We start from the raw sequence: 15,551 nt of genomic DNA on the forward strand, positions 1-15,551 counted from the left end.
ATTTCCAGGCAGAGAGCACAACAAAAATAAAAAATGATGAATTATTTGCCACAGCTGTTAAGATGATGTTTTGGATGTAATATTGAAAATTATTCTCATTCATTTTTCCAGATTTTGGCACATCGATTACAAGGTTTTTGCAACTAAAAAGTTCTCTTTTTAATGAGCCATCAACTGCACAAACAACTTTGTCTGTCTTTCACGTGAAATGACAAAGTTCTCGCACAAAACCAGACTACCTGGCTTTGTACACAGCATTTTTGGGGTTTACTAGAAGCTCTGTCTCTACGTCAGCTAATTTTCTCTATAGTATTACCTATTGATAGCATCTTCTCTAAACATTTACCTGAAATAAACTTTCTAATAAATCTTCGATCCACTTCAGTAATTCATGTTCAGATTTTACAAAACGGAAGCAGCTTCACACACTGCTCAACTTTAGCCGTTTTCTCCCCCTGCTTCAGTTAACAAAAGACCTGACAGCCTTTTCTTTGATACTGAAAGCTATTATCGTGCAACGTCAGCATCATACAAATACATGTACATGAAATTAAGTAATAAATAGCACATATGTAAGTCTTCAGAAGAAGTAGACGCTTTCGAATGCATACCACATTCTTCGTGTTTTCATCTTCGCCCAGTTGAAAACATTAATTGGATTTCAGATTACTGTGAACTCTCAAACCTTTGTAAAGGCATATTCTACTAGCTAGAATATACCATGAAAACACACAGAAAATTAATTCAGTCATACCTCCATTGTTAACACTTAGTGATACCGTAAAAAGACAACTGCTACTTATTACGGAAGGTAAAAATAAATTGCTAATTCCAGCGAACAGTTGTTAAAAAAAACATGTCTACAGAAACTGGAATTTACCTTACAAATTATGACTACATTGTTGCATGTTATCTGTTTACCAATTTGCAGTCAACAAAGGCTATGCACACATTGTGTTGCACATGCAGTCTGCTGCAGCTACTGCAGGAGCTTACATTCCTTCAGCCACCTGCCAACCTATGAATTTAACAATTATCAACTTTTTTTAAAAAAAAAAAAAAGAAAAAAAAACAACCCCTTGCAGTGAGTATTTGCAACTAAAATTCTGACCTTGTGTTTCTTTCAGTGTATTCTTTATGTACAAAAAATTTCTCGTCAGGTTTTCACACTTCATATTGGATAGTTCCTTAAGAGTGGCTGCTAGTTCCAAGTTTTGCAGCAAGTCTACTACTGACACATGTTGTTGTTGTTTGTACTGCTTGTTTTCATATACATTCAATATCCTTTGTTGGTTCTATATGGTACAGGTACCAAGATCTTGTCAATGTTCTCAAATGTACAAGTGATTTGTAAGCAATCGCCTTTGTAGATTGGCTGCCTCTTCGTGGTTTCCTACAACTGAACAAAAGTCTGCTGTTGTTTTACCTACAACTGAGCCTATGTGATCAAACCATTTGACATCCCAATGAGCTGTCATGCCCTAGTAGTACTTGTAGGAGCTCACCGATTCCAATTTTGACTGACTGACGTTTTAGTCATACGTCATTACTGTTCTGCAGTTTATATGTACATTTAAAATAAGTTGCCAATTTTTGTTTGAAGATCTGCATGTTTATTTGTGCGAGAAAGAAAGAAGAAGAGAGGGTCATAAACTTCGCTTAATACCCTATGCAATTATACTTTCACTAATGAATGTTTGTTTGGTAGTCTTATGTTTCTCATAAGTCAAGAAATACTTTAGTAATTTAATCTTCTTGCTAGTGTATGGGCCAATCATTGTGTCTTTTGTGTCATGTTTCGTGACATCATTTGAGCCAATAATTTTTTAAAAGAATGTTACATTATATAGAGGAAATTCAATTTATCGCATGATCCGTAATTACACACAGAGCAGCTTTCAGAAAGCCATAAATAAATAAAATTCGTTTATCACTTTGAGTGGCCAAAACTGTGCTGTCAGTGGCTCTTGTATGACAATATCTGGCAAATAGTGTGACTGAGAACACACACCACATTTGTCCCCTTAAGAGCAAACACTTGATCCATAGATCAACAATTTCTGGAGCTCCAATACCAGACCAGTATCGACATATGATGTGTTTAGATAAGCAAAAGAACATCTTCCTTCCTGTAGTTAATACTGTTTACTAAATAAAAAATTAACAGACCTGTGCAGAACACTACTGCAAGGAATTCATTGCACCCAGTGTCTGAAGTTCCTTAGGATACCACAAGTGCTCATAACCTTGTACAAAAACCTCTTACTTGTACCCTGGTTACTGATGGTAACACAGCAAAAATGTTTAGGGCACTCAGCTGGAATCACAATCAGTAACTCTTTACTGTGGCCAAAAACCATCCAGTTGTCTCAAGAAAATGAATTTACAAAATAACAATTTTGCATACACAAAATTTGAAAAGATGCATTTACTACTTCACTGCAGATCTATCCTGTGCAATCCATCCCCCCTTAATAACATACTCTAAATTACTACTGATGTGTGCTCAAACGTGTATGCTATTAAATTATACATCCTTCTAATCCTGCATAAAATTACCTTACAGACTGAGTGAAAGACGCAGAGAAGATTTACATAATTTTCTTTCAAAACCCTTTAATCTTGATATTGTTATTCTGCTCTTCTTTCTAAGATGGTATGGACTACGACAGTTGTACAGGGCGAGCTACCTGGTCCCTAACTCATAAGTATTTCAGAATCATTAAAAGATATCTAAAAAGGTTTTCACCACAAAGACGTACATGAAACCTGAAGTATTTTATTGTTTCATCAATGTTTTTAACTTTTATACTGAGGTACAAAATAAGATATCTAAGCAACTATAAGGACTAGCCACTTACTGACATTTGAAAGCAGAGAGCCCTCGAGAAGTTGAGTACAGTGAACACTAACGTCTTAAGCCCTTAGATAAAGAAAGATACCATTTCCTGGACTGCCTGTGATGTACCTTCGCTCATGATTATGATGATGATGATGAGTCCCATACTTCTTTACAGAGTGTAGGGGAGCGACACGGGAGACCTCCGCCGCCTTACTAGGCAAGGTCCTAGTGGAGGTGGTTTGCCATTGCCTTCCTCCGACCGTAATGGGGATGAAAGATAAAGACGATGATGATGATGATGGCAAGTGCAATTTCAGAGATTGCACATCCATACAGTTCACTGGCCTGAGCACATCTGGGTTGAACATTTGGTGCTCTCTGGTGAGCCGCCACAAAAACAATACAATCTAAACGATCATAAACAAGTTCTCAGCCCATTTTGCAACCTCGATTACTGTTGTCCAGTCAATGCGTTCAGTGCTACGCAAAATCTCTATTTCACTGTACCTTACATGTTGCTCTATGAAGTACTATGTTCCAAAGATTGTGTTTGTTCTTGCTATAGCAGCCTGTGTAGCACATTATCATCCCCTTTCCGTTGCAATGTAAACAATGATTTTTTTTTGTGCTGTCTCAGCTTCCATACTTTTCGACTTCCATTCCTCTTTACAAAGTGTGAAAAAATTACATACATCCACCCTTGGTAATTATCAGAAATCTTACAATGATTCCAATATATCTATAAACATCTGAAATTAACAGCTTAAATTATTAACCAAAGTAATGTATGATAACTCTCAGCACAACTTTCATTTCCAAACATTTCATATGCAACACAGAAAGAGTACATGCAGTACGAAATTAGACACAGTGAATACATAAAAAAATGTTTCTTCAGATTTTATACAGTGAAATCCCGCTTTTACACTTTTCAAGGGACTTCAAAAAAATGTGTAAAATGCAGGAAAATATAAAATGTGGGAAATAATGTTCTAAGCTGTAAAAGTTACTTTGTAGGATACCCCCTTGCATTTTTGCACTTTATGAATGGTATATTTACACAACAGGCATCAAATGACATGCCAGGGACTTTCTTTATTAACTAATAAAGGTTCATTATCTAATAAAAACCACTGATGTAACTGGAACTGATCACTATCTGGGAAGTGGAAAGTTTACTGTTTCATAGGTCATAATCGATGGTTTTGAAAGCCTGCAGCTGTCATTCATTATTTAAATAATGAAATACTGCAATAGTTACGTATTTTTCATGCTTAGCATGAAGCATTTTGAGAATTTTTTCTCGTTGTCAAGTGCAAGTATGCAGATATGTATTTTGTGTGCTGTTTGAATTCATATTATTCTGCAGCTCTTACACTGTAGTCATCTTTTTGAGGTTATCAAGTACTGTGCCTCCTCAGTTTTGTGGGAAAAACACACACACACACACACACACACACACACACACACACACACTGTTTGTTTGCATAACATTACAAAAAATGCATAAGTAAATACTGAACTTTACAACGAGAATAAATTCTCGAAACATGTTTTGTTCAGCACAAAAACAATATATATCCAGTACAGTGTTTTAAGTAAAACGCAACACAAAGAGAATGACAGTGTCAACTAGCACTACAAATGGCCAAACGCTGAAACATGCTAAATATGGTCCAACAAAGGTGTCATGATGATCACAACAATCTCGAAACCAAGTTTGCATAATAGAGACAGTTTGGAGATGGTTGTGATTGGTCATGATATTGTTATTCGAACAAACCTAGTTACTCCCATCAGCCAACATGCCAAGTAGAGCTTGGCAGTGACGGGAGATATGGAACGAATTGTACCAACTTTTACACATTTTCATGTTCAAATCCAACGAGTAGCGTGCTCTGGTGTCAAGAAACTTAGCCCCGTAATATTTGTAGACAGTACTGGATGGCCAACGTCATTTTTTCATCCTAAACAATTTTTTCATAGCAAAACCAGGTGCAAAATAACATTGTGGACACGGGAAATTTGACAGGAACAAAAAATGTTGTAAAAGGCAGTAAAACGTCAATTTCGGGAACGTAAAAGCTGGGTTATACAGTATGAGACATAAATAACCATTTCCTTCTCCTAAATTTACAATAGTTAACACAGTGGAAAATGAGTGTTAAGCTGCTACAAAACTGATAACTATTAATCATTTTGAGTTTCACTGTAATTTCATGCAACTGCACAATGAAACAATATGAGGCAAAGTGATGGAGCTTACCTTTGAGCTCCGTCTCTCTTCCCGTTCAGCATGGCGACTCGATCGACTGTGCTGACGCTGACTTTTCTCCGAAGGTCGCTTCTCGTGGCTGCCTGACCCACCCTCTGCAGGAGTCTTCAGGGAGTCCTGTGCTATCAGAAGGCTGTCCACCATCGAATTAATGGCACCCTTCTGCTCCCTCGAAAGAGGTATCTGTCTGTTCAACTCTGGCTCTTTCCTTGGTTCAGCTACTGTTTCATAAAATATAATTACAAATGTAAAAAATAACAGTAACAGAATACAGTGGAATGAAATAAGCTGCACAACAAAAGAACAGCACAGTATATACACAGAAGGAAAATAATATTTTACATGGAGGAAAAATAAACACTTTGCTACCCAAAATTAACTGTCAACAACATAACAAAACAAAGAATGGTTTGTCAATCAACAGCTTCTCCCTATGATTTCTAAGCACAAAGTAAGCAATTAATTACAATAACCAGAAGAAATAACACATGAGCCTGAAAATTTTTTGATTGGGAAGACCATCACTAATGAAATGAATTGACACAATGACTCAGGTTCAAGGTATTCATTCTGTTTGATTCAAGCTTACTAATACACATTCTGTTCGATTAAAACTAGAAAGATTTTTATTGACAGTAATATTTTAGTACAGATCTATTTTACTCTTCCACATAAATGCCATTCAAATATAGACACTTCCTGTAAGACTGCACCAGCTTCTTTAACCTCACTGCGTAGAAATCTGGCACCTGGTAACTGAACCATCCAGCCCCTTTTTCGAATGCAAGAAGAGGAAATAGTCCCTTAGTGCAAGGTCACGACTGTACAAAGTATGCACAAAAAGTTCCCAACGAAAATCTTGAATGTTCTCTTGGATTTTGGCAGCTACATGAGGGTGTGCGTTGTTATGGAGGAGGATTATGCCAGCCAAAAGTTTTCCATAGCATCAATTTTGGATCACACATCTCAGTTTGGTTACATTTCACAGTGTAAGTCAGGCATAATTGTTAACCCATGGTCCACTAAAATCAATCAAAATAAAGCTCTTTTCCTCCAAAGAAACGGTACCCACATTTTCTGATTTTAGAATGGAGACTGCTTAAACTTTTTTGACTTGGATGAACCAATATTGGTCGCCTGTAACAATGGGGAAAAGTCTCCACTTGTCGATAGCACTCCAAAAACTGTCATGCAATATGCGTTCTTTGCTCTTTGTGCTGATCAGCGAGCATTTCTGTAACCCATCTCATTCACAGTTTGCAATAGCACAATCCTGTAATATGAGGGTCAAGCAACATTCTGGAATTCATTAGCTAGACCACTAATCATCAATCACTGATAACTTTCAAGTTTTTGGTTCACTTTACCAACACTGTCATTGGTCCAAATACTTGGCCTGCCACTATCCTGTTCATCGTGAAATTGTGTGTGTATCTTGAAATTCCCGACAATGTTTTATCACTTGTTTGTCACTCATTATTTCAGGTGCATACACTAGGCATAACTCATGATGGATTACTGCAGGTGATGACCCTTTTTACAGTAAAAATCTAATCACAATGCACACTTCACAACAGGCAGGATCTACAATTGTCTCTGCCATCGTGATCTTCTCTCACAGATTGGTAAACGACTACTGAATCAAACCAAAACTGCAGTAGCTTCCTAAGAGTCAGTAGACAGTGCTGCGTATGTGGAACTTCATTCAGGTCAAGCAACATTTAAATACTGGTCAGCGGACCTTACTTTTGAAATACGCCTTGTATTACAATATTCAAAAACTACAACAGTAATGACTAAATGTTGATCACATGTGTGGAAAGTATGGAAGTTTAAGAACGCGTACATCATGTTGTATCTGAGCAAGTGATCATAAACTTTTAACACAAACTAACCACAGGTCTGTACTAACACTACCTGCAATGGGCAATGTTTTGGGTTTGAGTGTCTATCCGGGACAGTTTTAATCTGGCCAGACATTTGAAAACAGTGCACACTCCACTACTAAGTGTAAATTCTTTCTGGAATCAATCTCCACATCATCAGCTCTCTCAGGAGTGTTAGTCACACTAAGCATGCTGGAAAATTTCTGACCTATGGAAGCCAGGAGAGAGGTACTTGCCCTATATAAAAGAAACAGAACGGAAACATGAAAAAATGTGCCAAAAATATTTTCAGAGAACACCAATGAGGTCTCTGGCCAAATAGGGGTACTTCTGACCACTTTGTTTGTTGACAGACAAATAATGGAAAACTTTTATGGATACGACATAGACCTTCACTTCCTGTGTCAAGCTTAAGCAAGGTTTTGAAACTGTTAACAAGACAGCATTGTATGAAGCACTAAGAGAATGAAGCATCTATGACAAGCTAAGAATGTTAGTCAAGTTGACAATGAAAGACACAGAGGCAAATGTAAAGATGAACAACAAAATGACCAAAAGCTCAACTTTTCAGATGGAGTGGAACAGGTTGATAGTCCATCTGCAGTCCTCTTTAATTTACCACTGCAAAGTCAGATACAAAAAATTAACAAGAGAGGTACAAAGGTGACGAAATCGTGTCAGTTACATGCGTAAGCACATCCCACCACTGTGGAGAGAGATGTACAAAAAAATGGAAGCCAAAGGAGCAAAAATGTGATTTACTGTACACAAGACAAAATACACAGCACTGTTCAATCCTAAGGCTAGAAAAACACCACGCGACCTGAAGGCCAGTCAGCTGATTCCATTATCTACACCTGCATGCATACTCTGTGAACCACACTTGAGTGCCTGGCAGAGGGTACATCAAACTACCTACACAATAATTCTCTATTATTCCAATACCGACCAATACTTTCCGTGCAAGCTTCGATTTCCTTTATTTTATTAGGATGATCCTTTCTCCCTACGTAGGTCGGTGTCAATAAAATATTTTCACATTTGGAGGAGAAAGCTGGTGATTGAAATTTTGTGACAAAATTTCGCCACAACGACAAAGCCTCCATTTTAACGATGTCCACCCAAAATCCTGCATTGTGTCAGTGACACTCTCTCCCCTATTTTGCGATAATACAAAACGTGCTGCTCTTCTTTGAACTTTTTCAATATAGTCCATTAATCCTATCTGGTAAGGGTCCCAAACCATGCAGCAGTACTCCAGAAGAGGTCAGGCAAGCATATTGTAGGCAGTCTCGTCAGTAGATCTGTTTTATTCTTTCTTCTAATTTCCAAATCCTCCCATTCTACTAGAAGCCTCAGACAATACTGTTAAGATGAAAGTGATTATGGAATGTGAGAATACAAAGGAGAATTAGTTGCGGTTGAAAACTGTTACACTTGTGCATAAGTTGGCGGCAAGAAGGAGAGCATACTGACCAGCTACTATACTTTTAGCTTAACAGAACCAGAAATCCAAAGAGAATAACAGGAAGACAGTGATGAGAAGACCAGTCTTGCTCACAGGGCTTCAATGAAATTCACTTTCTGCAGCAATGACCACAAGACTGATTGTAGCCTCCTGGTTCAGAGTCGGGCGGAAGGACTGGAAGACAGACTTTCTGCAACAAGTTAAGACTGCAACTTCCTGGACTTGTGCCATAGGTTTGAAAACTGTGTGATACCCCTAAATGGGTCATGCGTGCACTAAATGTCAGAGGTTGCTATCTAGTTAGCTACCTGGCTGGTTTAGTGGGGGTACACAAAGTGTTGTTCTAGGTTATGCAACTCTGCATCCAGTACAAATAACAAAAGCTCTAGGGGATGCAAAGTTTCAGTATAAGAGCAAGAGAAATGCCTCTCCAGGTGACAAAATGGTAGCCTAATGATAAAAAGAGATGGTGTATTTGTCGCAGTCCCCGTCCCCCCCCCCCCCCCAAGTACCATGGACCTTGCCGTTGGTGGGGAGGCTTGCGTGCCTCAGCGATACAGATAGCCGTACCATAGGTGCAACCACAACGTAGGGGTATCTGTTGAGAGGCCAGACACACATGTGGTTCCTGAAGGGGGGCAGCAGCATTTTCAGTAGTTGTAGGGGGCAACAGTCTGGATGATTGACTGACCTGGCCTTGTAACACTAACCAAAACGGCCTTGCTGTGCTGGTACTGCGAACGGCTGAAAGCAACGGTAAACTACAGCCGTAATTTTTCCCAAGGTCACGCAGCTTTACTGTATGGTTAAAAGATGATGGCGTCCTCTTGGGTAAAATATTCTGGAGGTAAAATAGTCCCCCATTCGGATCTCCGGGCGGGGACTACTCAAGAAGATGCCGTTATCAGGAGAAAGAAAACTGGCGTTCTATGAATCGGAATGTGGAATGTCAGATCCCTTAATCAGGCAGGTAGGTTAAAAATTAAAAAGGGAAATGGATATGTTACAGTTAGATATAGTGGGAATTACTAAAGTTCGGTGGCAGGAGGAACAAGACTTTTGGTCAAATAGGCGTAATGCAGGAGTAGGTTAAAAAAAAAATTGGAGTGCGGGTAAGCTACAACGAAAAGGATACTAAACACATTATTGTGACCAAGATAGACACGAAGCTCATGCCTACTACAGTAGTACAAATTTATATGCCAAATAGCTCTGCAGGTGATGAAGAAATTGATGAAATGTATGATGAGATAAAAGAAATTATTCAGATAGCGAATGGAGACGAAAATATAATAGTCATGTGTGACTGGAATTCAAGAGTAGGAAAAGGGAAGAGAAGGAAATGTAGTAGGTGAATATGGATTCAGGGGAAAAAAAAAGAGGAAGCCGTCTGGTAGAATTTCGCACAGAGCATAATTTAATCATAGCTAACACTTGGTTCAAGAATCATAAAAGAAGGTTGTATACATTGGAAGAATCCTGGAGATACTAGAAGGTATCATATAGATTATATAATGGTGAGACAGATTTAGGAACCAGGTTTTAAATTTTAAGACATTTCCAGGGGCAGATGTGGACTCTGACCACAATCTATTGGTTATGAGCTGTAGATTGAAACTGAAGAAACTGCAAAAAGGTGGGAATTTAAGGAGATGGGACCTCGATAAACTGAAAGAACCAGAGGTTGTACAGAGTTTCAGGGAGAGGATAAGGGAACAATTGATGGGAATGGGGGAAAGAAATACAGAAGAAGAATGGGTAGCTCTGAGGGATGAAGTAGTGAAGGCAGAAGAAGATCAAGTAGGTAAGAAGACGAGGGCTAGTAGAAATCTTTGGGTAACAGAAGAAATATTGAATTGAATTGATGAAAGGAGAAAATATAAAAATGCACTAAATTAAGCGGGCAAAAAGGAATACAAACGTCTCAAAAATGAGATCGACAGAGGTGCAAAATGACTAAGCAGGGATGGCTAGAGGATAAATGTAAGGATGTAGAGGCTTATCTCACTAGGGGCAAGATAGATACTGCCTACAGGAAAATTAAAGAGACCTTTGGAGATAAGAGAACCACTTGTATGAATATCAAGAGCTCAGATGGAAACCCAGTTCCAAGTAAAGAACGGAAAGCAGAGAGATGGAAGGAGTATATAGAGGGTCTATACAAGGGCGATATACTTGAGGACAATATTATGGAAATGGAAGAGGATGTAGATGAAGATGAAATGGGGGATACAATACTGCGTGAAAAGTTTGACAGAGCACTAAAAGACCTGAGTCGAAACAAGGCCCCCAGAGTAGACAACATTCCATTAGAACTACTGACGGCCTTGGGAGAGCCAGTCCTGACAAAACTCTACCATCTGTTGAGCAAGATGTATGAGAGAGGTGAAATACCCTCAGACTTCAAGAAGAATATAATAATTCCAATCCCAAAGAAAGCAGGCGTTGACAGATGTAAAAATTACCGAACAATCAGTTTAATAAGCCACAGCTGCAAAATACTAACACAAATTCTTTAGAGACGAATGGAAAAACTAGTATAAGCTGACCTCGGGGAAGATCAGTTTGGATTCCGTAGAAATACTGGAACACGTGAGGCAATACTGACCTTACGACTTATCTTAGAAGAAAGATTAAGGAAAGGCAAACCCACGTTTCTAGCATTTGTAGACTTAGAGAAAACTTTTGACAATGTTGACTGGAATACTCTCTTTCAAATTCTAAAGGTGGCAGGGGGAAAATGGAAGCAGTGGTTGGGAAGGGAGTGAAACAGGGTTGTAGCCTCTCCCCGGTGTTATTGAATCTGTATATTGAGCAAGCAGTAAAGGAAACAAAAGAAAAATTTGGTTTAGGTATTAAAATCCATGGAGAAGAAATAAAAACTTTGAGGTTTGCCAATAACATTGTAATTCTGTCAAGAGACAGCAAAATACTTGGAAGATCAGTTAAATGGAATTGACAATGTCTTGAAAGGAGGGTATAAGATGAACATCAACAAAAGCAAAACGAGGATAATGGAATGTAGTCAAATTAAGTCAGGTGACGCTGAGGGAATTAAATTAGGGAAAGAGACACTTAAAGTAGTAGAGGAGTTTTGCTATTTGGGGAGCAAAATAACTGATGATGGTCGAAGTAGAGAGGATATAAAATGTAGACTGGCAATGGCAAGGAAAGTGTTTGTGAAGAAGAGAAATTTGTTAACATCGAATATAGATTTATGTATCAGGAAGTCGTTTCTGAAAGTATTTGTATGGAGTGTAGCCATGTATGGAAGTGAAACATGGACCATAAATAATTTGGACAAGAAGAGAATAGAAGCTTTTGAAATGTGGCGCTACAGAAGAATGCTGAAGATTAGATGGGTAGATCACCTAACTAATGAGGAGGCATTGAATAGAATTGGGGAGAAGAGGAGTTTGTGGAACAACTTGACAAGAAGAAGGGACCGGTTGGTAGGACATGTTCCGAGGCATCAAGGGACCACAAATTTAGCATTGGAGGGCAGCGTGGAGGGTAAAAATCATAGAGGAAGTCCAAGAGATGAATACACTAAGCAGATTCAGAAGAATGTAGGCTGCAGTAAGTACTGGGATATGAAGAAGCTTGCACAGGATAGAGTAGCATGGAGAGCTGCATCAAACCAGTCTCAGGACTGAAGACAACATCAATAACAACAAACCCCCCCCCCCCCCCCCCACACACACACACACACACACACACACACACACAAGACAAATACAGCAAGATATGAAAAATGCATGCCATACTGTTATTAAGGGTGGTCATAAACTCACAATCAAATCCTTCTACTGATCACCAGACTCACCTCCAGATACAACCCAAAATTCAGAAAAACCTAAGTTCACTAGTACATTAGTTCCCTCAATCATAGTGCCATTATTGGAGGAGACTTTACTCGCACTATCATCAACTGGGGAAACTACAGTTTTGTAAATGGTGGGAGTGACAAGACATTCCTTGAAACTTTTCTGATTGTTTTCTCTGAAAACTACCTATAACTGATTTTTCAGTACCCTTAGTCACATTAATGTGACTACAGGCTATGTTCAACTTCACAGTGCAATAACCACTCACAGTCGGTAGGTGACAGTGCTAGTAGTGGTGGTTATATATAACAAGTCAGGAGGACATAGTTAACAGTAAAGTCATTGTTGTTATGCACAAACAGATCAATCATTGAAAACATTTCCGAAACAGCAAAGTTCGTTAACTGTTCTGTGCCGCCACAGTTAAAAGCATACTGTGCAGAGCAAAACAGTGCTATCCAAAATGGGTGTCGAGGCAACTGTGGTGCACCATGGGCCACAGATGACATGGATGAACAATGGCTGAGAGCATGTGAGCCGACAAGCAGATGTGCAACTATTGAGCAACTGACCACCTTGATGACCTAAGGGGCTACCAACAATGTCTCCTCAATGACTATTTAGCAAATAACTGAATATGGGCTTGGGCTTCCCCTGAAGGTTCCGGGTTCATACATCCATGCTGACGGCTAGTCGTCTGTGACAAAGCGTGGAATTTACGATCTGCAACAATCATCAGAAAGGTGCACATCAGAGGAGGGAGTGTCATGGTCTTAGAGAATGTTTCGTGGCATCCCATGGGTAAGCTTGTCATTCTGGAATGCACAACAAATCAACACAAGCACACATCTATCCTTGGGGATCATGTCCAACCCTATATGCAGTTTGTTTTTCCTTAGCATGATGGGATCTACCCGCAGGACAATGCAATGAGTTGCACAGTTCACAGCGTACGTGTGTGGTTTGAAGAGCACCAGGATGAGTTTACCATAATCTTTGTGGAGCCAATGGATTCTCAACCAAGAAACATAGTGCAGCTGGCTAAGTCATTGGAGTCGGTATGGCGTCACAGCCCTGTCAATACCTACCAGAACCTCACAGACTCTCTTCCTGCATATCTCACAATGGTTCACACCAGAAAAGGTGGTTATTCAAGCTTCTGACAGGTGGTCACATCAGTGTGACTGGATAGTGTATATTGGATCTAAAAGCAACAAACAGACCTGATCTGTGAGTTTGACCACACTGAAACTGGTATCACTGACATTAATACAGCTGTAGCAACAGTGAATACTGAAGTACAAAGTGCAAACAGAACAAGTAGAAGGATTTATATTTTCAGTAACCAGGTAAAGAGGAAGCAATGTCGTACCTCAATAAGTAACTCTGAAACTTTTGGCTCTGGAGAGCAGAATTACTGTATAATAGGTGGAAAACAAGGCATAGTGGTAGAAGTATGGAGATCTGAATAAAACTCATTTGGCTGTCAAGAGAAACATGTGTAAAGCCTCCAAGGACAACTGTAGCAGAATATTATAGAAAGATCTCTCACAAAATCCAAACAAATTCTGGTCATATGTAGAAGTTGTTAGTCGTACTAAAGTTAATATTAAGTCACTCATGGACTAAACAGGAACTCAACCAGCAACACCAGAATAGCTTAACACTGATTTCCAATGTCCCTTTACAAATGAAAATCAGGGTGGTACTGCCCCAATGTAATTCTCGCATCACTGCAAAGATGTGCAAAACAGATTTTCAAGTCGATGGTCTCAAGAAACATCTGAAATTACTAAAATTGAACAAAGCTCCAGGTATGATGGAATCTCTACAGATTCTGTACTGGATTTGCTGCTGAATTGCCTGTCTTTTAATTGTATTTGAATAAAAAATAATTAAAAAATAAAACATTAAAAAATTAAAAAACTGACTGGTAGGTTGAAGAAAGCACAGGTCGCACCTGCCTACAGAAGCGATCCACAAAACTACCATCCAATATCCTTGACATCCAATTTTATCGTCTTAGATCACATTCTGACTTTCAACTTGTCATCCATGACAAGTAGTACAGAGTCTGAAAACATCGATCACATGAACTCAACTTGTGCTTTACTGGTGTGGAATCAAGCCAGTCAGGTTACGGAAGTATTTCTCAACTTCTGAAATGAATTCAAGTCCGTACTCCATCTAAGCTTATTGTCAATAATATGATTGATTGGGGTACAACAATTTGTGGTGCAACTGGGGATTTTTTGGTAGGGAGGATTCAGCATATTATCTTCGACTGGGAGACTTTGACGGATGTAAAAGTAACTTCAGGTGGGGGCCAAGTGAAATGTGTTTAGACCCTTGTTGTTTATGTTGTATATTAATGACATTGCAGAAAATTGTAATAGTAAACTCAAACATTTGAGGACAATGATGTTATCTGTACCAGATGATGTGGTTATCTGTACTTAAGTACTGTCTGATAAAAGTTGCACAAATATTCAATCAGATTGTAATAATATTCCAAAGTGGTGCAAAGACAGGCAACTTCTTTTAAATGTTCAAAACTGTGCACATCATAAAATGGGAGAGATAGTATCTTATGACAACAGTATCAAAAAGAGACAGTTGGAATTGGTCAACTCTTACAAATACCTGGGTGTAACAATTTATAGGGATATGAAATGGAATTATCACGTAAGTTCAGTCAGTCATAGGTAAAGCAGGTGTCAGACTTCAATTTATTGGTAAAATATTATGGAAATTCAATCAATCAACAAAGAAGATTCCTTACAAATCAATGATGTGATGCTAGAATAGTGCTCTGGTGTGTGTAACTCATACCACACAGGACTAACAAAAGATATTGAATTTCAACAGATAAGAGCAGTACAAATAGTCACAGGTTTGTTTGACCCGTGGAGACCGACACAGATGCCAAAGAAATTGAACTGACAGACTCTTCAAAATAGAAAACTATTCCAAGAAAGCTTACTTACAAAGTTTCAAGAATAGGCTTTAAATTTTGACTCTATGAATATCCACAATGAGGCCTCTTTCAAACTATCTCACTCTCTCAGGTGCCGATAATACTGTCGTAAACAAGAAAGTAGCATCTGCCCTTCACGATGATCACTCAACATCTGATGCTGTTCCCCTCCTTGTATACCCTACCAGGCCAGGTAACACCACCAAACGCAAACTACACTAGTGCACTCTGGTAGCTGCTCTACCTAACACAGATAATTGCAACTCCATTTACATA

The 15,551-nt window shown here is 38.8% G+C and overlaps 1 protein-coding gene across 6 annotated transcripts in view; it reads right to left on the bottom strand.

Moving 5' to 3' along the window:
• The window catches only part of LOC126293740 (serine-rich adhesin for platelets-like), a 396,910-nt gene that overhangs the window by 323,702 nt on the left and 57,657 nt on the right, over positions 1 to 15,551 (bottom strand). For 4 of the 6 annotated variants that reach the window (XM_049987085.1, XM_049987086.1, XM_049987089.1 and 1 more), the window contains one exon: positions 5,109 to 5,338. In XM_049987085.1, coding sequence (XP_049843042.1) covers positions 5,109 to 5,338 — 230 coding nt within the window. The remainder of the gene's footprint in view (positions 1 to 5,108; positions 5,339 to 15,551) is intronic. The other 2 variants (XM_049987087.1, XM_049987088.1) reach the window with 1 other exon arrangement.

This window comes from Schistocerca gregaria, chromosome 10 (genome assembly GCF_023897955.1).
Source record: "Schistocerca gregaria isolate iqSchGreg1 chromosome 10, iqSchGreg1.2, whole genome shotgun sequence".
Classification (NCBI taxonomy): domain Eukaryota; kingdom Metazoa; phylum Arthropoda; class Insecta; order Orthoptera; family Acrididae; genus Schistocerca; species Schistocerca gregaria.